The 24,082-nt window shown below is 37.8% G+C and overlaps 1 protein-coding gene and 1 non-coding gene across 2 annotated transcripts in view; one reads left to right on the top strand and one right to left on the bottom strand.

Moving 5' to 3' along the window:
- Nucleotides 1-18,724, bottom strand: part of HAAO (3-hydroxyanthranilate 3,4-dioxygenase) — a 35,874-nt gene extending 17,150 nt beyond the window's left edge. Inside the window, exons 1-4 of the mRNA XM_070948467.1 lie at nt 18,556-18,724; nt 15,851-15,929; nt 9,096-9,179; nt 1,655-1,761 (exon numbers count right to left, since the gene is read on the bottom strand). Of these exons, the coding sequence (XP_070804568.1) occupies nt 1,655-1,761; nt 9,096-9,179; nt 15,851-15,929; nt 18,556-18,638 (353 nt within the window). The 5' untranslated portion in view covers nt 18,639-18,724. The remainder of the gene's footprint in view (nt 1-1,654; nt 1,762-9,095; nt 9,180-15,850; nt 15,930-18,555) is intronic.
- A 3,633-nt stretch (nt 18,725-22,357) lies between these two features.
- On the top strand, nt 22,358-22,451 carry TRNAI-UAU (transfer RNA isoleucine (anticodon UAU)). Its single transcript has 2 exons — nt 22,358-22,395; nt 22,416-22,451. It is a non-coding gene; the product is annotated as a tRNA-Ile (tRNA).
- Nucleotides 22,452-24,082: the final 1,631 nt, after the last annotated feature.

Here is a 24,082-nt window from a genome sequence, read left to right as displayed (position 1 = left end):
AATATTTTAAGCCCTATAATGTCCATCAAAGTCTGAATGCTTGTAGTTTGAGAAAGAGAATAAACTCCAAACATCCAAATATGCTACATTCAATTGCATAAAACACTGGGTCCACATCCACTAATACATTATAGTTTTCAGAGCTCTGACTGCATACAGACCTTCTTTATTCATTTAAATTTTTTTCTCATATTTAGAAACCGCCTATCCCCCTGGACTCTGGGATGAATAAATAAAATGTTAAAAACATGTTAAAATGTTAAAAATATAACAACGGAACTGAAAATTTAAAGCAGGATAAGAAAATGTGACATTAAAAGTTAATTAAAAGGGAGGGGCTTTCAGAGTACTAACCAACCCCACAGCTATGTACTCCTCTGTCAACCACAAGCAAGATGGCAGAGTCAAGTCTTTAAATATTTTTGAAATGTCATGACATTAGGGGGCTACCTTGACCCTTTGGGGAGAATATTCCGAAGGGCAGAGGCAACAGTAGAGAAAAATGTCTTCCTGGACCTGACCAGTCATAATTCTTTAACAGGGTCTGCAACATACCTTCCCTGTCTGACCTGGGGGAATAGGCTGAGGTGATGGGGCGGGATTAGACGGTACCATAGGTAACTTGGCCCCATGCCATGTAAGGTTTTAAAAATCATAACCAACAATTTGAATTGGATCCAGAAGCAAACTGGCACCTAATGCAGCTCATACAGCTAAGGTGTTACAAAAGCCATTCTTTGGGTGCCCAAGATTGCTCATGCAACTGCAAGCTTCTAGATATTTTTCAAAGATAGCCCCATATAGCACATATTGCTATAGTCCAACTCCAAACAGAAGATGACCAGGGCATAAGTGACCAAACAGAGTTTGTATACTTAATTCTTCTGTTGAATTAAAGATACAGTACAGAAAGCTTGATTCTAGTGACCCAAGACTCTATAGCCGTGATGGCGAACCTCTGGCACATGTGCCACAGGTGGCACGCAGAGCCCTCTCTGTGGGATGTGAGCTGTCACCCAATTCAGCTTCACCCCACATGTGCCTACACCTCCTGACTGCCAGCTGATTTTTGAGTCTCTGCCGCACATGCGAGAGGGTGGGGCGAATGCAGCAGATGTGCATGCATCCTGGGGGGGTCCTGTGTGCATGGGGGGGTGGGGGAATGCACATACATGCACAGGGAGCTGAGGGTGTACAGGGGGGGTGCGGCACCCCACCCATAGCCTGTTTTGGGTTTAGCAGGCCTCCTTGCAGCCTCCTGGGACCAAAAACAGGCTGCGGCCCATTTTTCGTCCCAGGAAGCTGCAGGGAGGCCTGCTAGGCCCAAAATGGGGCAGGGTGGGTTGTGCACACATGCGTGGGGGGGGGGAAAGTGCTTGTAGCATATGTACATGCATGGGGGAGGGTGGGGGGCATGTGCACAGGCGTGCGGGGTTGCACACACATTGCATTATGGGTGCAGGCACATGATGACAAAAAGGATAGCTATCACTGCTCTATAGAGAAGCCAGAGCATTTTCCTCAGCATAGCACTGTCCATATGCTCATATAATTTATTAATGGAGATAAAGATTTTAGATTACTTTTCAACTCTAGCAGCCGTCAGAGTGGCTTATAATGATAAAGTCAGATTTATAACAAAATTATATCTCACCTCAGTCCATCAGTTTCTGTTTCTAATCTTCTCCTTTCAATTACCAGTCCCACAGAGTTTGCATACCTTTGTGGAGAATGAGGAATCCTGGCTGGTAAAAGAAACATCTAAGAACAAAATTAAAGTTGAAACATGTAGCAACAGCAGGAGTTTGGTTACATCTTCTCTGTCATCTCAGTTGGCCTTTGTTCTTCCATTCTACTTTTCCTTGAATGCCTTGAGTGATTGAAAAGGAGTTTAGCCATAGGAGGAAATGTAATGGGAAGAAAGAACAACCTTGAGGAACAGCAGGAAGAGCCCCTACCAAGATAACAGTCAGATAAAAGAAATCTAAGTCTAGAGCAGAGAAGACCCTCCTCCCTAATTCTTGTGAAGATAAAAGGAGGGAGGAATACATTCAAACCAGTTGTAACATAATAAACACAGTATTAGCTTTCATGACTTTTGTTTCCTAATATGGTCTAGCTTGAAAGGCTCAACAGGATGAAACAGAGGAATCATGCTTTCTCTGAGACTTATATGCTCAGCTGTACAGAATGAAAAGTTCACCTCTTGAATAATTGCTGGCTCAAAGTAGTGTGTTCTGATGCTGTTGATTGCCCACTATGTAGGACTGAATGGCTGCTTCCTGCTGAGCAAGCAGACCTTGTACAGAGAATGTGGGAAGAATATAAGGTAGTTATGAAGAAGAAAACTTAGCAAGTGAGCTAAGTTTTTAGGTTTTTAGCAAAAGAGTTGAATGTCTATCAAATTTTCCTTCTAAGAGGAAAATGGACATTACCTTAATCTGAGGGCCTAAGAAAGGTACAAGAAGAAATAAATGCTTTTCTAATGACAGTGCCTTAAGAAACAGAAGTGAAGATAAACAGAACATGGCTCTATAATTGTGACTTGCAGTGCTTTTGACATGTTCAAATCAAATCAAATCAAACCTTTATTGTCAATGCACAACATGTGTACAACGAAATTGAATGAGCCTCCCTTGGTGCAGCCTCCCCCCAACACAAAATACATCTCAATAGAATAGAATAGATTTTTTTATTGGCCAAGTGTGATTGGACACACAAGGAATTTGTCTTGGTGCATACGCTCTCGGTGTACATAAAAGAAAAGATACATTCATCAAGAATCATAAGGTACAACACTTAATGATAGTCATAGGGTACAAATAAGCAATCAGGAAACAATATCTATATAAACCATAAGGACACAAGCAACAAAGTTACAGTCATACAGTCATAAGTGGAAGGAGATGGGTGATGGGAACGATGAGAAGATTAATAGTAGTGCAGACTTAGTAAATAGTTCGACAGTATTGAGGGAATTATTTGTTTAGCAGAGTGATGGCGTTCTGGAAAAAACTGTTCTTGTGTCTAGTTGTTCTGGTGTGCAGTGCTCTATAGTGTCTTTTTGAGGGAAGGAGTTGAAACAGTTTATGTCCAGAATGTGAGGGGTCTGTAAATATTTTCACAGCCCTCTTTTTGACTCGTGCAGTATACAGGTCCTCAATGGAAGGTAGTAACTCAATAAATGAAATAAATAGAATCCCTAAGCCCAAATAGGTAATAACTAACATACATTCCCATATACCCATGTTTGTGTTTGTTCATGAAAATAGCCTGACATATATTACAAAAGCTACAAACTTGTAGCAATGCTTGAAGAAAAAATTGAGAATTGGAAGAGAGAATGGTCATAGTGCAGTTTATGAGAAAGTAAAAGATTTATTAGGGCAAGCAAGAGTCACTGCAGCAAAAGCTAACAGTGGAAGTAATTCTACATAAGAAAAATAATCAAAGTAACGAAGAGTTGTCAAAGAGTAACAATTAATAACAAAAAACATAAAATATATTCTGCTAAGCAGAACTCAGGAAATTATATTGCAGAGGATATTGGCTTTGAGCTTCTGGGGAAGTAGAGAAACTATTTTCTCCTAACGGAAGAAGAAAACAATAACACACTCCCTTTCCTAGATATACTCATCAGTGGAGGCAGTGATGGCAAATTAGAAACACAAGTCTATTGAAAAACTACCCAGATCACCAAGTGCTCCATTATCAAAGTAACAACCCAACCTCTCACAAGAGAAGCTGTGTAAGAACACTATTTAGACGACCATAAACACTCTGCAGCACCCTGAACCAATGGAAACAGAATGTCAGGCCTGCCTCTGTTCAAAACCCAAGAACCCCCTGAAGTATCCTGAAGATACTTTTATTGAGTTTGAAATGACAGTAGTGAAAGAAAAGCAAGATCTAAGCCAAAAGGCGTGAAAATTACATATTGAAAGTTTCTCCAAATCCCTCCCTCCAGGGACCCAGGCTAAAGGTCCAATCTACGTCTTGTATAGTGTTGTGTGGGGCACATCTTCAGGTGTTTTCATCCATGTGGAGTTCTAGGACGGTTGGCCTTGACTGGGTATAAACAACTCCACTCAGCAGTGCAGTAGTTCTGGAAAGCAAAGCTCCCTTTTCGTTCACACGGGCCTTCATCACACGAGCACACTTCCCAAAACCCAGTGCCATGCCCCCACTCCCTGTTACTATTACAGCCGATAGCAAGCAAGCATCAAAAGGAAAACCCATGCTGGAGATCCTTGTTGACACAAAGCATCTATACAATGTGTTCCAACAAAATGGATAGCCATACAACTTTATCAAAAAGCGCCTAACCATTGAACCTACCATCACTCAACTGACACAAGTTATGAAAAAAATAACACTGCCATACATCAAAAACATATCAGAAACCAACAACAGACAATTACAACCATGTGGCATCACCATAGCACACATACCAACTAAATCCCTCCAAAACATCCTAAGTAAACTAAAAGCCCCAGAAGAAAAAAAAACCCAGGAGTCAGATACAACATACAATGTAAGGAATGTAACAGTCACTATGTAGGACAAACAGGTAGAAGCCTAGCAGAGCACATCCATGAACACCATCTAGAACAATCAGAAGGCATGATGAAAACTCCTTAATTTCACAACACATGGACAGACTTAGTCATATTTTCAACTGGGAATCTGTGAGCATCCTAGATCAAGCCAAGTCCAAAAATGCCAAACGATTCTGGAGCCCTGGCACTCTGACAAATAGGTTATCAACAGGCACATAGAGATAAACAATATCTACATACCATTCAAAAGAGACAATCAAAAATCCCAAAACATTTCCTCACACAATCAACACCATATGAGCAGAACAACCAAGAAGTAAGCAATACCTCAATCAAGGAACTACCAACACAGACAAACAAGCTAACAGTAAACAACAGCCTAATCAAGGAACCACTAAGAACATTACCATCAACACTGAGAGGGCAAGCCACTTGTATGTAAACAGAGAGCAAACCCCACTCCCTTCCAGCACTGATGATGTTACCTAGTTTGGTAATGAAACATCTGCAAGAAAACTACCAGTCTCAGAGAGCACCAAGGACCATACAAACAGAAAAACTGCTAAACAGCAGACAGGAAGGTACATCCTTGAATACCTGTCCCTTGGAAATGATAGAGTAAGACAGTGGCAATTTACAACTTGTGAGGAACAGGAGAAACTGTCTACTGATCTCATCCTTAAGCTTTTAAAAGGTATCTGGCATATCTATCATTTACGATCATGACATAACAATTTGAAGATTTATTCCTTCCTACTAATCGAAATGGGGCAAATGATATTGACAAAGAATTAAAAATTAACACCATGACTGCTCAACAGTTATTTGCATTTATCCTGTTGGATATGGAAGAAGAAGGGAAAGAAGATAATACTGCAGGGGAATAACAGGCTTTGAAAATGATAATAGTGGGTTTCTGGGACCATATTAAATTATGTAGTTCACAGGCTATTGGCATGAAAATAGTTGTAGTTCAAAAGCACTAGTAAAATGCCACTGCTTGGGAAGGCTTTAAAATTAATATTGAGAAGACTCAGTATTTTAGTCCTTCAGAGGACTAAATCTCTTAAGTAACAACCTCAGATAAGACTTGTACCCTTAGAAAGGTAGAAATGCTCCTCTGAAGTAGTCCAATAAACTACCCAACATCTAGCATTAATTCAAATGAAAATGTTTGTTGAACTATTGTAAAAATTCCAATAAGAGAAGAAAACGGAAGAACATTTAAGCCAACAAATAAATTCAAAATGTTTAGTGAAGATGTGAAAATGAAAAAGTAAAATGTAGGTGACTGAAAGAGTTAGTTCACCATGAAAGTATACATAAAAGTAGCCCAGCTTTGTAGAGAGGGCATATGGAAAACAAAAGGTCAGAATAAACTAAGAATGGGGGTGGGGGGGAGTTTCCATGCATACATTCAGAAGAATTACATCTGAGGGTATTATGGGAATTAATTGATGGGCTGGATGAACCTTACATATTATCTTTGCAACTGATTAAGTAAAGTCCAGATGATTGGAGGACAGAAAATATAATATAAGAAGGGGGGGTGGGAATCTGGGGATCTAGAGTCATATTAGAACGACATCAATAATTAGGAAGCTGTAGAACAAATTATAATGAGATCAGTCTATAAGCACCTGGAATAATAGACATGAAACAGCATGTCCAAATTATTTTCACAGGAAAAAGAAATTAAATCCACAGGTACAGAAGGAAGGCTACCTGATGAAAGAGTTCACATACCAGGCATGGCAATAAATCTCAACTCTCCCATCAAGCCACAAGCAGTTGGACGAGATCAAAGAAGAAAATCTATACAGATTTATTTAAAGATAGCCTGGAGTACATACAGAAACAGAAACCTGGAAACAGTAAAATACAGAAACCTGGTAACTGTAAAAGGGATTCCCTACTCTCTTTTATAGTGAGCTCATTGGGACAGATTTGAATAATTTGAAATGCTAAATTGCTTTTTATGGGTTATGTTGCCAATGGGCTTGCCTACTATTTCTTGATTATTTAGATTTGCTCTCCATTTCATTCTTCTCTCAGCCTCTCCCAACTCTGTCAAATCTCCAGACATTCAACCTGTGTTCTGAACTTTATTATAAGGAGATGTTTCACAGACATACAGTAATGGCCAAAATTGTGGAAACCTTTTGGAAAAAGTGTATTTTTGAGGTTTGATGGCTAATAACACCCCTTCTTTTGGAGTAGTACCATAAAATTATATATCAATGGAAAGATAATCTAATCAAGAATGTAATGCAACAAAGTTTGTTCAATTATCTGTATTCTATGAAAAGCTATAGCTAAATAACCAGAAAAAGGAACCACAACTTGCTTATGTTAATATCAGGTAGCTTTCCTTCATCTGATTGTAGCCAATGAGCATGAGTGTTTAGAGAGCCAAACAGGTGTCATCTTGTTTTGGCAATGAGCCAATCAGATCCCAGTAGGATTCAGTTATTGATATCATGTATTGAAGCTGAGAGGAGGACATTTGTCAGTGTGTTATGTGATTGCTATCAAGTTGGTTGGGTTTTTTTGTATTTCATTTAGTGAGCTTGTAAAATGTAATAAAATTAAAGTAATGGTGCAAAGAGTTGACTGATCATCCAGAAAGCGATGTAAAATAGTATTATTAAGTCAACAAGGCTACAGTTATAAAGAAATTAGAAGAAAAATTGGTGGAAACTTAACCAAAGGTGGCATTTCTAAGTTTTTGAAGAAGTATAATGAGACTCAGTAACTACAAAACCACACTGGTAAAGTCAGGAAAAGGTGCACAATGGCAAGTGATGATAGAAGAATTAAGAGACTGTGCCGACATGACAGAAGAAAATCATCTGGGTGTATACAAGATGAAATGGCACAATGCAATGTGAAGTTGAGTGCAAGGACTGTTCAGCGCAGATTGCAGGAATTTGAGCTAAAATTTAGAATTCCACGAAAAAAGCCACTTTTATCTCTCAAACAAAGGTTGAAAAGACTAAACTGGGCTAAAATCCATGTTACCTGGACTGAGGAACAATGGGACAGTGTTATTTGGAATGATGAGACCAAGATTAATAAAGTGGTGTTGTTAGCCATCAAACCTCAAAAATACACTTTTCCCAAAAGGTTTCCACAATTTTGGCCACTACTGTAACATGGCTGGATAAATTTCACACATTTATACACAGGAGCAGTGGTTTCTACTGGTTCACCCTGGTTTGGGTGAACCGATAGCGGCGGTGGTGGGAGGCTCCGTCCACCCACCCGGACGTCATCACAGATGCTCTGCACATGTGCAGAAGGTTCTGCGCTTGCGCAGAACTGCCACACACAAGTGAAGCAAGCACACACGCACGCTCACAGTTCTGAACCGGTAGCAAGGTAAGTGAAACCCACTACTGCACAGGAGATCTGCCTACTGAAGAACATACATTAGAACAGTGGTGAAGTGCAAAAAGTTTTGCTACCGGTTCCGTGGATATGGCTTGGTGGGCTTGGCTTGGTGTGGGGGGTCATGTAACTGGGTGGGCATGGCCAACTTTTTTAAAAAACTTTTAAAGTCATTTTTTACTACCTATTCGCCCAAACCAGTAGTAAAGAAATGCTTTAAAAAAGTTAAAAAAAAAAAGGTTCCTATGATCACAGCTGTGCCGTGCGATCGTCGGAACCTTTTTTTTTACTTTTTTAAAGCATATTTTTACTACCTATTCGCCCAAACCGATAGTAAAAAAATGCTTTAAATTTTTTTTTAAAAGGTTCCAACGATCGTGCGGCACAGCTATGATCGTTGGAACCTTTTTTAAAAAAACTTTTTAAAGTGTTTTTTTTACTACTGGTTCACCCGAACCGGTAGTTTTTATCACTACCGGTTTGCCCGAACCGAAGTAAACCGGTAGCATGTCAACCCTGCATTAGAAATATATATGTTTTCACCAGGGGTTTAAATTTTAGTTCTTTTCTTCCCTCAATGTTGAGGCGAGAGACTTTGCCCAACCTTCAGAGTCAGAATTATAGAATCATAGAACTACAGTAGAAGATGGAGGTCTTCTAGTAGAACCCCTATCCAAGGCAGGAGACCTTATAACATCCTGAACAAATACTTGTCCAATTTTTACTTGAAAACCTTGAAAACGTTTTTTTGAAAATAAAATATCTTGAAAATATCTCCTCAGGGTTTATATAATGATTCTGAATGGTCTAAGTACTGATTCTAGCTTTAGTACCTTCAGCTCTTCTGTTATCTTTGTAACAGCACTTGTGAAAAAGTTCTTAGAATAGCTAATTAAAATTATATCGTGATGTAGTGTCACAATAATGATAATAACAATAATGATATAAACTTTAACATATTTCAGGTTTTTCATTTTTTTTTTTTTGCATGATGTGCTACCAAACTGGGAAATGGAAAATTTACTGAACTGTCTCATGTAATTATTAAATACATTTTTATATGAAAATAATATATACCAAAACAGAAATATACTAGAATTACAGCCTGAGATTTGGTTGCTAGTTTATACACAAACATATCTTTACCTCTCCTTCTTTAATGTGGATATCCTTGTGTTTTCCATTTTCTATTATCTTCAGGCACATGTCTCCCTGCAGCTGGTAAAACAACTGTGTAGGAAGGAGGAAAAAGTTAGATTAAAAACATATCAGTGTTTTTAATACATTGTAGCCTAAGTTGATGAACAGTCATTTCTGGAGTTCTTATGGTTACAGAAAATTTTATAGCTCCTGGAAATATCATTTATACTATGAACCTGGCTTACCTTGTTATTCTATATTGCATTCTGTATAATACCACGAAAAGGCCACTTTGAGCTTTTTTCAAGTTGTTATGACACAGTGACATAGGAATCATTTTTAACAGTGGATGCATTATCAAGCTTCTTTAGCAAAATGTGCAGCCTTGCAGGTTATATAGTCCAAATGAGATTGTGCTCTTTCTGGAGACAACTGCAAGATGGGTCTTCCCTCAAAATACCCATGTAGAGTTCAATTCTATTTTTTTTCAACATGAGGATGATCCAATGGGAAACTGGGGGCTATGGGATCAGATAAGTTAAGTAGCAAATAGTGTTTGGTAGCGCAGCAGACTAAAGCACTGTTATTAACATCAGCTGCCTGCAATTACTGCAAGTTCAAATCTCACTAGGTTCAAGGTTGACTCAGCCTTCCGTCCTTTCTAAGGTAGGTAAAATGAGGACCCAGATTGTGGGGGAAATAAGCTGACTTTGTATAAAATATACAAAAGTATGAAGGCTATTGCTTAACGCATTGTAAGCCGCCCTGAGTCTCTGGAGAAGGGCGGCATATAAATCAAATAAAAAAAAATATGTACATGTTATTCTATACATATATGAAATCAGAAAAAAACGGTTCTGGGCTTTTTTTCTTTTCTAACATCTAGCAAGCTCTAACTGCTAGGTGGGAGACCTAAATAGATCTAGAAATGGATCTATTTAGGTCTCCCACCTAGCAGTTAGAGCTTGCTAGGTGTTAGAAAAGAAAAAAAGCCCAGAACCGAGTAGATGTGATTCTACTGAGCTGGAGCTACAAAAAAACCTTGGCTACGTAGGGAAAACCTGGCTAGGTTTTCCCTACGTAGGGGAACTTCATATATATATGAAGTCATTTTTAGTAGTCCAATATAACATTTGCATGCATGTTTGCTTTCTCCACTAAATAAATTATTGATATTGTATTTATTTATAACCAGCTGAAGTGTAGCCAGGAATACAACTTCACTGATGCATAGAAAGGGAGGCAGGGCCAGTAATCCAATTGTTCTACTCAAATAACTCCTTTTAACAATATGTTTCGTAGTTCCTCTATATCTTCAGATGGAGATGCCATGATGAATGAAAATCTGTTTATAATATAATAAACTAGAATATATATGTGCTAATGTTTTATGCATAGTTGAATCACTGTTTCGAAAATAATCAGTGTAATTTGGGAACAGAAGATGGTCAGACTGAAACTCCCGTTTACTCTTCAGTGTGAGGTTTTTGGACTGAGTTTTAAATTTGCAATGTAAATACATTTCAAAAAAAAAAAAGGTTGTTTCCAAACTGAAAACTGACCTGGCATCAGGGCCGGATTTTCCTATAGGCTAACTAGGCTTCAGCCTAGGGCCTCAAGATCAAGAGGGGCCTACATTCAAATTGTTAGCAAAATTAAAATTACACTTTCACTATAGGTGAAAGGGCCTCATAAGTGGAATAGCCTAGGGCCTCTTTTCATCTAAATCCGGCCCTGCCTGGCATAACTTTCATTTTATGTCAAAGTGTCAAACTCTTGATGAATTTGTTGTGCCAAATTCATTTCATTTAAGGAAGAAAGCCTTGGACAATGCTCAAGCTTCCTTGATGTTTGGCAGTGAATGTTTTGTCTTATTTTTATTACAGATAATAATACTGTACACATTATAAGTCTGTATATTTTGCTTTCAAGATGATTACTTTCAAGTCATAGAACTCCACAGTGTAATTTATTACCGTATTTTAGTCATGTTGTTTATATTTCTGTTGCAACAAGACCACAGGAATTAATAATTGTAGTTCAAATCCAATTATACTGTACATAAATTCAGGAGAATGCAAACCTTTAAATCACTGTCAATACACCCATCATTTTTCTGAATGTTTGTTCAAAACTAGAATGGGTAAAATTAATTATAGCAAAAACCTCATTTAATCAAAATGGCAAATTAGATAACAAATTTAGAGGAAAATGTAACATTAATATAGAGATAACTGGAGGAAAAATGGTCTATAAAGGAAGAATAAATTATATGGATTACAAAGAAAGAGGAACTTTTTTTTCTTATGGTGACCCAGTTGTATAACAACCTAAATTTGGGTATGTCTGGTGGCAGTGTTTTAAAATTTTATTGTCTAGTATAAACCTGTTTGCATGAATATTTTAAAACGGTTCCTCTTAAATTTGTTGAGGTGTACTATTTATTATTTAGTGCTTTTTATTGCCGTAGTTAATGGTTTTCTATTGTTTTATTTTATTGTTTTAAAAGGGGACGTGGTGGCTCAGTGGCTAAAATGCTGAGCTTGTCGATCGAAAGGTCGGTAGTTCAGTGGTTCAATTCCCTAGTGCCACATAATGGAGTGAGCTCCCATTACTTGTCCCAGCTTCTGCCAACCTAGCAGTTCGAAAGCACATAAAAAATGCAAGTAGAAAAATAGGGACCACCTTTGGTGGGAAGGTAACAGCGTTCTGTGCTCCTTTGGCATTTAGTTATGCCAGCCACATGACCACAGAGACGTCTTTGAAGAGCACTGGCTCTACACCCTTGAAACGGAGATGAGCACCGCCCCCTAGAGTCGGGAACGACGAGCACATATGTGGAAGGGGAACCTTTACCTTTACCTTTATTGTTTTATACTTTATTGTATTATACTTTAATTTTAATGATAATTGAATTTGGCCTTCTATCATAAGATAGAGGACTTAATAAAACACTTCTTTATGAATAATATATTTATGATTTTTCCTAAGATAAATGGAAAAATGAATAGATGCAACATTAATGGATATGTGAATACAGCTATTATTGAATGCCAGCTGCTACTCATTTTTGTTCCAGGTTTCCTGCAGAAATTTGAAAAAGGTAAGTTTGGTCAAACTATAGTTGTGTCAATGTAGTATTCCAGACTATCATTTAAAACCAAAATCATTGAAGAAAGCTAAAATCTGGACAATCGGTTCCTAAATCAAAATAGGAAGAACCATGTGGGGATGGTTGTCTCTTCTTGTTTAGGTTGGATGATGGCTCTTGGATGTTGAATGCATTTATGGATAAATGTATCAGGAATCCTTATGACATTAGGGGTGTATTAGTTGGCGAAATGAATACACCTGTACTTTTGGATGCAGATGATGTGTGTTATTGACCAAAAAAACCTAAACTATATCAAATGTTACATAGATTGTATATTCTAGTTCTGCTTTAGGCATGAAAGCCAGCTGGATGTCTTTGGTGCAGTCAATCTCTCTCAGTCTATAGGGTTGTTGTGAAAAAAATAGGAGAAGGAAGGAATATTAGGTAAGTTTGCTATCTTGAGTTATTTATAAAGAATAATAAAGGTGAGATAAAAATCTAAGAAATAAAAAATAGTGAATGAATAAATAAATAAATAAATAAATCTGTGTACAAGATCAGGATCCTGGTCATTTTGTTATATAGAAATGCTGTAAGAGTTGGCTTCTCATATCTGCTTTAGAAAAAGTAAACATACTTTGAACTTAACCAATCTATTTTTTTTCTGCTTATGATTTCATGAGGATTGACCTATTTGTGATGAAATTTAATTAGCCTTGATGTTTATGTCCTTTATACTTCTTAAATCCCTGTATACCGTTCTGTCTTCGTTGTAAATGTTTAATTTAACATTCGATTTTAGTCTTAGATTTCATTATTGCACTGATTTATGTTTTTAAGAATTCAAGGGATAGAAAGAAATATACTGACATCTATGGGATACACAGAAAATTGCAGGCAAATCATGCTTTAGCAATATACTAAATGCTTGTTCCTGTTTGTTTGTTTATGGCTTAAAAAATAACTAACCATATGGCTAGTCAGGATAACATATTGAGTTACTAAATCTGATTTGGCAAGCATTTTGCTGAGCTTCAGCTATTCAAATAAGTAGCTTCAATTATTAAGAATGTGCAATAATGAATAACAAATGCTACCAGATTTTTGGCAACCCAACCACTGAAATAATCTGTCTGACACAAATAAAAATAACATTATTTTAGTTTAATCGTTAATGATGGGATAAATATGTGCTTAATGTACAGACATATGATGAATGTATCAGTCACCTGCTGGATCTGTCTACAATTGATCTTCTGTACAGGTAGTTCTTGACTGATGAGCACAACTGGGACTGAAATTTTGGTTGCTAAAACATGCAGTTGCTAAGTGAGTAATCATGTGCCAACCAACCCAACTTTAAGACCATTTTTACTATGGTGATTAAGTGAATCCTCCTTTTCCAATTGTCGTTGCTTGATGGAAGTCAACTGGGAAGGTAGTGAATTGTGGCCTTAAGATTCTGCAACCGTAGTAAATGTAAGTTGGTTGCCAAATGCCCAAATTGCAAACATGTGACTATGGGAGTGGTACACGGGTGCAATAACCATAACTTCAAGGATGGGTTATAAGTCACTTTTCTGAGGCCATCGTAACTTTGAACCAGTGTTAAATGAATAACTAAAGGAATAAGTCAAGGACTATCTATATATCAGCCTTTCCCAATTTGGACTGATCTGTTGCTTTATATACAATATTTCATAATTCCCATCTCACTAATTGGTGAGATGGTATATAATGTAACTGAGTCATACCAAATTGGGGAAAGATGATCTACTCCAACTCTACTTATTCTAAAAAAGCCATTCAGATTTTCATGAAAAGCATATGAGTTTATATACAATCAATAGTTCTCATTTCTGCTTGTCTCTGAATTCTATATTCTAAAACAAGCAAATCTAAATATTACTGGTGGCCTTACCTATTATTCATTTCTTTTGTTATTTTTTTAAAAACATGAAGAAGATACTCATTGATGACAATGGGCTAAGAAACAGCAGCCAGAAAAGTCACTTTTGCCTGCAAATCAGGTGAGGCAGTTTGCAAGCGAATACTGTTATCTATTGCTGCCCAGCAACTGAAGGAGGACAACAATAGTTCTGGTGGCTCAGCAGACTAAAAGCATTGTGATTAACACCAGCTGTCTGCAATTACTGTAAATTCGAATCTCACCAGGCTCAAGGTTGACTCAGCCTTCCATCCTTTCTAAGGTAGGTTAAATGAGGACCCAGTTTTTGGGGGCAATAAGCTGACTTTGTATAAATATACAAAAGTATGAAGGCTATTGCTTAACGCATTGTAAGCCGCCCTGAGTCTCTGGAGAAGGGCGGCATATAAATCAAATTAAAAAAAAAAAAATTCCAGTACAGATCTTTAGAATTAGTCATAAGAGAAAGATGGTCTGATTACCTTGTTCAAAGGCAATTATGATGATTTGACAAGGGGGGAATAGAATTTTTTATCACAATATCAAAGAAACCTGGATGGACAAAGGATCAATCTTGGCTACTCTACACTCAAAATGGGAAAGGGGTGCAAAGCCAATCTTGGAGGCCTACATCAGTGGTGGGTTGCTCCCGGTTGTGTCCAGTTCTATAGAACCGGTAGTAAAATTGGCGGGAGGCTCCGCCCACCCGCCTGGACATCATAAATGATGATCTGCGCATGCACACAGCCCTGTTGCGAACAGGTAGTAAAGGTAAGTAGAACCCACCCCTGGCCTACATGTACTTTTGAAGCTTTGTCTCTTTCTCTCTTTCCCTTTGTGCGTTCTGTCCCTGAAGCCAAACATGTTCTGAAGGCCTAAGCCTTTTAAGACACCTTAGCATCTGAGAGCTCCTGATGAATACAATGCAAGTTATGGCTGCCATTATAATATTTTATGTACTTAGTCATGGGATATTATGGGTATTTATATTATATGCATTTTAACTAAAATTTTAACTAATTTTTAACCCTATTTTATATTTCATACACTTTCTGGACTACTACTATATGATTGATGATAAAATAAACATTTTAAGTACATATTTAGAAAGCACATGTACATGAGATGATAGGAAGTTCTTATTTAGATTTAGAGAACGAGCATGCTGATACCATTGCATTATTTTTATTCCCCAAAATTGTTGAGCTATAAACTGCCTGACTGAGCTGCTGTAAGAGATAATAAATAATGTGAAGGTGTTGGCAGTATGTGGGATTATGGGGAAATAGGATTACAAGAGCAATGAAAAGAATAACATGCAAAAGAGTAACATGCAAAACTGGCAATGATTTTTTTAAAAAAATCTGAGTCATTTGAAGAATGGCTCTGCTGAACTGAACATTTTGAACATACTATATTTCCCAGTTGTCTACTGCTCTCATTTCCTTTTTATCTCAAATCTTTCAGACCAATCCAGATAAAATCTCCATTGTGAAGTTGAGTAAATAATTTGCTTATTGTTTCTTTAATGTGAAATATTTGGAATTATTTTAGCCAAAAATAATGGCTGTACAGAGTTTGTACACAGTTTGAATACACATTCAAACTGTGTACTTCATACCATAGAACTTTTTAATTTATATTTTTCTAATGAAAAAGCTTTTTCTAATCTTATAGGAAAGAATATTATGCTTTAAAAAGTATGCATAACCAAGAGATAAATCCAAATGATTTCATTACCTCTTCTCCTTCTTCAATATGGTAATCTTTCCGTTGGTTTGGTCCACCAACAAACATTATATTGAGCTGTCGGTGATGCCTGCAGAACAATATTTTTTAAGCATCAACTTTTTGAAGACTTCATTCAATTTCATTGCTGTCCCTTTCTCATAGTAAAGAAAAAAGTGGCACATAACAATACAAGTATTTTGCTTTAATGTTAATAACCGTAGACAGCAGCAACCACATAAAACACTGAAAAATTAAGGAATAAAAGGATTAAAGTATTTAAAAACTGTGCAGAAAAGTGAAGAATGTGGGTGGGTGGGTTGTTTTACTAATGGTGCATTGCTTCATTCAAATCAGAAGTAACTTCCATCCTGAAGTGTATTTTCATGGACAACTTGAAGAAAACAATACTTGCAATATGTAATTATTTATTTTATTTATTTTATTTTTATTTTATTTTGAATTTGTATACCGCCCTTCTCCCTGACGACTCAGGGCGGTGAACAGCCAAGTAAAAACATCAAATACAAATATTAAAATACAGTTAAAAGATATATATAAATTTGGCCCCATTAATTAAAAATGATAAACAAAACAATTAAAAACACTTAAAAAATTAGGCCAGCCCAGCTTGCTGGAAAAAGAAGGTTTTAAGGGCACGGCGGAAGGCACTGAGGTCATGGATTCTCCTTATCTCTGGGGGCAGCCGATTCCAGAGGATAGGTGCCCCACAGAGAAGGCCCTCCCCCTGGGGGTCACCAGCCTGCACTGCTTGGCTGATGGCACCCCGAGGAGGCCCTCTCTGTGGGAGCGCATGGGTCAATGGGAGGTCGTCGGTGGCAGCAGGCGGTCTCGAAGATAGCTAGGCCCTATGCCATGGAGCGCTTTAAAGGTGATAACCAGCACCTTGAAGCGTACCCGGAAGACCACCGGGAGCCAGTGCAGCTCACGCAGGAGCGGTGTTACATGGGAGCGCCATGCTGCTCCCGTCACTACCCGCGCTGCTGTGTTCTGGACCAGTTGGAGCCTCCGGGTGCTCTTCAAGGGGAGCCCCATGTAGAGAGCGTTGCAGTAGTCAAGGCGAGAGGTGACGAGGGCATGAGTGACTGTGCACAGGGAATCCCGATCAAGAAAGGGCCGCAACTGGCGAATCAGGCAAACCTGACAAAAGGTCCCCCTGGTTACAGCCGTTTGCTTTTACGTTCCTTGGGGAGAAAGACATCTTCAGATCTACCTACCTTATTTTGTTTCTTTTGTTTTAGCCTATTGAGCATTAATGGAGTATTACCCTTATTAAGAATACAGAAGCAAATAAGTGAAGATAATGAGGTAATCATATAATCTACAAGCAAAATTCAACCTAGATTGAATTCCCATTGGAGGCTCATTCAGATAGAATGCAAAATATATAGTTTTTTGCTATAACATTCCTATGCTTCTTCTAGTTTCTGCATTTTTTATGCCACTAACTTTTTGGCATAATTGTATGGACTTGGAAAACTTATGTGTCTGTTTTTGATTAACTACAGTTAACCATGTTGTCCAAACCAAACAGCAGTTACTGTCAGCTCAAGGGTAAGGACTGTAGTACACAAATGCTATTATGGCAAGTTTTATAAGTTCATTAATTCAACAAAAAATATTTTTGGTTGTTGGAACCTATACTGTATATCTTTTTAGGAAATGATACATGCTATGATCAGAATACAATATTGCAACATAAAATGTCTCTCTGTGTGTGTTTGCTTTAGTGATTCCCTTCAAAACAGTTGTTTTCCATGTTCATTTGTTCTGGAAGAATCATTGATTGATTAGATCTTTAGACAATATATACTAATTTGTTCTTTTAATTTCCTACTTTTTTCTCCCATTAAATAAACTGATTTAACTGCTAACTTCATATGACAATAAATGTAACACAGGTTGATTAGTACATAAGATTATATTTTTATACAGGATGTTCTCTTTTTTTATTGTTTAAAATAAATAAAATATGTAAGCTGTGCAAGAGTAGGGAAAAAAAGAAGACAACATATGAATTTTTGGCAGGAGAAGCTTGTAACTCAAGGCTTTTGACTTCAGATATTTCCTATTTGTTTTTGTACCTTTTAAATACCATCTTATTATCTTCTCCATACCCCACTCTAGTTTATAACTTTTCTAACAAATAGTTGGAAAACAGTTGCAGAAGACATAGATTTGGAGATAAAGAATTACTGCAAACATGCACATAGGCAGACTTAGGAGTTGGCAAATGGGAAGTGATGAAGACACTAACATACTGTATATACAATACATGAAACCTAAGTATGTGCAATGTCATGATACAAGTATGTAAGGGCAGTTTTGCTCTGGAACCTCAATAATAATTTTTGCATCATCACAGCTAAATTTGTAAGTCTAGATGCATGCATACTTTACTTATAAATTAAGATAACGTACAATTTACAGGCTATTTTGAGATGAGAAATGCCAACAGCTTTTGAATTAAAACAATACTTCTAGAGAGTAACGGCTATAGATTTTTGTTTAAATTAGAATCCAGAGTTGTCATTTATTGATTGACAAGTTTCCAAATATAAAGCAACCTTTAGGCTAGCTTAGCAAAAGAGACCATAGCCAAACATCAATTGCTTTGTCAGAAACATAGCAATTGACTTGTTCAAATCTTGGAAAAATAAGTCATAGTAGTAATAATAATAGTACCCATCACTTACATAAGCTTATTGCATACTGGAGGCAGAAAAGCACCTTTGTTTTCTTCTACCCATTCCTTTACATTCACAAGTGTGTCCTCCATGATAGCAATATGCTCCAAAGGAATTGGTACACAAACTTACTAGGTCTGGCAACTGTTTTATAGGCTATTGCAAATGAGTGTCTCTGTATAACTGGAATGATGGGTGTATGACAGTGCACTCTCCTCAGCTGATGAGTTTAAGATCCAAAAGGTTATTTAGCTGATTACTTAGCTGAAGGGCATTTTCCACAGTTTAGCCAATGATCAACTCACACACCAAAAAGTACCGTATGTCTAAGATATCTTCCTCACAGAAATTTGTTCAATTTTAATAAAGAGAATGCATTGGTAGAGTGAATTATTTTTGTGCCCTCTACTCACTGTCACATATAATTATATCATTAATATCTGACCTATGTGTAACATAACATTTCAAGATAAAGTATTTTTAAAATCATTTTTATCTCTATAAAATATAGCTTTCTGGAACTTGTGTGTGTGTATAATATACATTTTCAGATAAAAAAGCATACCAATTCAGATTTAGATTTTATGCAAGTAAAGAAAACTTGTTTTACAAAATCTTACAACTGACTTTACAGAACATGATTATGGAAACATTTATAGCAATTGCCACCAACTTGGATAGTTAAAAGGAAATTAAATAAGTAACGGGATAAAATTATTCGGAGCTACTAATAATGATTATCACTAATAGTTTCATTTCTCATGATGGATCCTCTGTCATCCTGGAATGTACCCAAAAGCTTTCATTACAACTGAGCAACATTACAATTCTTGCTTTGAGGTTTCAAGGTTACTTGAAACTTCAAGGTTGACACTGCAAACAGCCACATTTGATTGTAAATGCAGAAGAAATAACTTGTAGAGCATAGATAAGTGAATCCCCATAAGTACCACATTGCATTTACTATTCTTTTCCTCTCACTCCTGGTTACTTCCCTCCCTTATTCCTTTTTCTTACAATTAAATTAATAAATCCGAATAGCAGAAAGATCCAAGTGTGAGTTCATGTTGTTATTGTTTTGACTGATGCTATTGTTAAATAGATGGGTTTGAGTTGCAGAACATGCTGCAGTTACACATTTTTGTTGTAAGCTTACTCAAGTATAACAGGTAAAGCAAATTTATAGAAGAGACCAACTATTACTCAGAGAAAAATTATACATTGTTCTTCTATGAAGATGTAGGCAGGGGACCAAGATGTCATTTCACTGTGAAAAGATGACAGGCACATTATGCATATGAGAGAGTTACTAATTCCTCCCATACTCTTATCTTTGGCCTATACCTCTTGGGAAAACTTGGGAGTGCTGTACAAAAGTGTTAGTACTGTAGCAATAAATACATATACAGCAAAAAAAAAAAAAAATATTTTCAAACCAACCTTGACTCCAAATGGCTAAATCAATTTCAATTTTTTGGGCCGTATTATAGAAGTGTATTTTCCTTCTAGGATTTTTAAAAACTTTTTAGTCAATCTGATACTCCCAAGTGGTCTCACATCCATCTAATATGACCAAAATTATTCTAAAATAGAACTGATTTCGAACTGATTTGATTTCTTTTCTATTTCCCCACTGATTATTGACAATATCTGATTTCATTTATTAGCTCAATGGATCTTATAGCAGTAATGTCTGGTCACCTGGACTTTGTTTTTAGATCAAGCTTTAAGAATTTAGTATTTTTGTTTATACAGTAAATTTTGAGTGTAAAACTCCTATTCAGAGAGCAGTTTGCTATTTGAGTTGATAGTTTAGATTAACAGAGTTGGAAGCAGGGGTGAAATCCAGCAGGTTCTGACAGGTTCTGGAGAACCAGTAGCAGAAATTTTGAGCAGTTCGGAGAACCGGCAAATACCACTTCTGGCTGGCCCCAGAATGGGATGGGAATGGAGATTTTGCAATATCCTTCCCCCAGGAGTGGGGAGGGAATGGGGATTTTGCAGTATCCTTCCCCTGGAGTAGAGTGGGAATGGAAATTTTGCAGTATCCTTCCCCAGCCATGCCCACAGAACTGGTAATAAAAAAATTTGGATTTCACCACTGGTTGAAAGGGACCTCATAGGTCATCTAGTCCAACCCCCACTCAAGCAGGAGACCCTACACCATTTCTGACAAATGGCAGTCCAAACTCTTCTTGAAAGTCTCAAATGATGAAGCTCTCACAACTTCCGAGGGTAAGCTGTTCCATTGGTTGATTGTTCTCACTGTCAGAAAGTTCCTCCTTATTTCTAGGTTGAATCTCTCCTTGGTCAGTTTCCATTCATTATTCCTTATCTGGTCTTCAGGTGCTTTGGAAAACAGCTTGACCCCCTCCTCTCTGTGGCAGCCCCTCAAATATTGGAAGACTGCTATCATGTCTCCCCTGGTCCTTCTCTTCACTAGACTAGCCATGCCCAGTTCATGTAACCGTTCTTCTTATGTTTTAGTCTCCAGTCCCCTAATCATCCTGGTTGCGCTCCTCTGCACTTTTTCTAGTCTCAACAACTTTTCTAGAGTGTGGTGACCAAAACTGGATGCAGTACTCTAGGTGTGGTCTTAAAAGAATTGTGTCAGAAGTGGGATATGAACCCACGCCTCCATTCATAGACCAGAATGGTAAATAAACTAGTAAATGGCATCATTGCATAGTGATGAGCCTGACTTCACTAGAGATTATCAGCATAAGTGCTTCAGTAACCCCCTCAAAGCCAAAGGGTTGGGGTTCTTGGTAAACTTTTTGGCAGCTGTTTGGGCTTGAATGTCTTTAAGCAAAGAAAGATTTCCCCCCTTTACTGTGGGGAGCAAAAGCTGAATTATGAATCTGAAAATGTACTGAGAGCACATGCACCAAAGACAAATTCCTTGTGTTGGCCAATAAAGAATTATATTCTATTCTAAAAAAAAGTGAACATAACCTGTTAACAGTTTGAATTATGAATACTTTCACTTATCTGCCAAAGATGCCTATATTATGTTTTGTATTGTTAAAAGAAATAAGGGGTGGACGGTGGATCATAGATGCATTTTTTAAATTTCTTGGGCATCTTGAGGGACAAAAGTTTTCATTGTTATTTTCCAAATGAAAGAAATTTCTAATCTGAGAGGAAAGTTCAATCTTTCCTTTGCTCCTACTTCTTTGAACGCCTGCGACAAAGTGCTCAGACCCGGGGACGATCCTAACGCACCCACCCCAAAGGCGCTGGATCGAGGGCAGTCAATGCCGGTCACGGGCAAAAGGCAGCGCCCCTCTAGGGATTTCGTGCCGACCAGTTGGGGAGAAGCCCAACTTCCCCCATTCCTCAGCGGAGTTTTCTTTCGCGGCCACGACCTCCACCCGTTTCCCCCAAAAGACGCGAGTCCCCTGGAGCCTATACTGAGGCTTTTCTTCAGCGCCAGTCCCACCGGCCGGCGCGCCTTCGCTACTTAGGGTCTATTTCGCGTCCTGCTCTTCTCCCCTACCGGGGAGATGGTGGTCAATCACAGGCCCCATCCCGCGCTGCAATGGAGTCTCGCAGCGTCACGGCCGCGCCAGGGCCTAGTAACAGCCGTCACCGCTGAAACAACGCGACGGCTGAGGAAGGGGAGAGAGAAAGCCGATCGGCCGGCAACAAATAGAACTCGTTGCTTCTGCCTCTCTAGTGCGGGACTTCTTGTGGCCCGGAAATCCAGAGCAAAGAAAGAAACGGGCAGAAACGAAAAAATAAGCGCGCTGAAATGGCGTCCGCTGCAGTTGAGCCCTTGATAAAGCGTTCGGGAAGAGTTGATGTCAGGGCTCCAGTGGCGCAATCGGTTAGCGCGCGGTACTTATACAGCAGTACACAGCAGAGCAATGCCGAGGTTGTGAGTTCGAGCCTCACCTGGAGCACAAGTCTTTTGGGACCGTTCGCTTTTGGGATATTTCCCCGCATTTATCTGCAGCTCGCTTGCTTCGTCCTATCACGGATTCATTCTACGCGGAGAGCTACCAGGCGAACACAAGTCATGACAATTGCAGAGGCACCAACTTTAAAACTGCTTATCAAACTGCAACTTATTGTTAGTGAATCTTTTCATTAGTATAAGTGCAGTAGTTGTATGTTTTAAGTATTTCATTATTTCATTATTCTGGAGGAGAAATATTCATGTGATTTGATTTCATAGTATAACTAATTGTTTTTTTTTTTTAAAAAGATATTACATAGGATCTCATAGCTAGATTACAATTTTAGGTTGAACATGACAATGGCAAAATTAAACCCATATTGAATAATGCATTTTCCCCCAATGAAATCCTTGTGTGTTCATTTTACAATTGTTACAGGAATAGTTAAAATAATAACATAGGGTAGTAATGGTTAAGCTACGTACTTCAGTGTTTCCCAAGCAATCTATGGTCAACATTTGAGAAAAAATACTTGTTACTCCTTTGGTAGATTTGCATCCATTCAGTTTCAGTTGCCAAACAAGTACTTTATTCATGAAGAAGAAATGTTCATAAATGTCTCCTTAAACATTAACAATAAGGAAAATTATTTTTTAAAAAATAATTATTAAAAAAATTAAAAATGGTTATCCATAGAGTATCTAAGTTTTGAAGGTCTTGCCACCATTTCTTTCAGCCTATCATGAAAGGGTATTTTCAGCAACAAGTATTAATGTAGGTGGATTTTTTCAGAGTCAACCAATTCACTCAAAATATTGATACAAGTACAGGTAATCCTTGATTAATGACTAGTTGCTTAGTAACCATTCAAAGTTACAGTGGACTCTCCAGAGCTACTACTTATGACCTGATTTCAAAGTTCCAACGGCTACAACTTCCCCCCTGCCCACGGTCATGTAATTGTATTTTGGGCGCTTGGCAACCGGCTTGCATTTAGGGTTGTTTGCAGTGTCCCACAGTCTTGTGACTGTGATTTTTTACTGGCTTTTGACCAAAAATGCCCACTGGGGAAAATGGGTTTGCTTACCAACCACCTCATTTGCTAATAACCACTGCATTTGCTTAATGGTCATAGCGTTCACTTAACAACTCAGAGCCTGAGTGGCACAGCAGACTAATGCTACTGTTAAAAAAGTATTTAGCTTCCAGCTGCCTGCAATTACTGCGAGTTCAATTCTCACCAGGCTCAAGGTTGATTCAGCCTTCCATCCTTTCTAAGGTAGGTAAAATGAGGACCCGGTTGTGGGGGCAATAAGCTGACTTTGTATAAAAAATATACAAAAGTATGAAGGCTATTGCTTAACGCATTGTAAGCCACCCTGAGTCTCCGGAGAAGGGCGGCATATAAATAAAAAAAAAAAAAAAAACCCACAATTTAACATTACAAAAAAGATTGCAAACTCAGGCATAGTCATCCACTTAATGACAACCACCCCCTGAAGACCATAATTCCAGGCAATTTATGGTTGTAAATCAAGGACTACCTGAACATGCTTCTCATTAAGATATGTAAATATGCATTATGTGTAGCAAAATAATTGTGTGAATGCAGTCAGAAATCAAGTTTGCCTAGA

This window comes from Pituophis catenifer, unplaced genomic scaffold (assembly GCF_029215685.1).
Source record: "Pituophis catenifer annectens isolate HBS135680 unplaced genomic scaffold, rPitCat1.0.hap2 SCAF_1, whole genome shotgun sequence".
NCBI classification, from domain to species: domain Eukaryota; kingdom Metazoa; phylum Chordata; class Lepidosauria; order Squamata; family Colubridae; genus Pituophis; species Pituophis catenifer.
The sequence above is the reverse complement of the archived record's forward strand: the minus strand, read 5'-3'. Positions and strand labels throughout refer to the sequence as shown.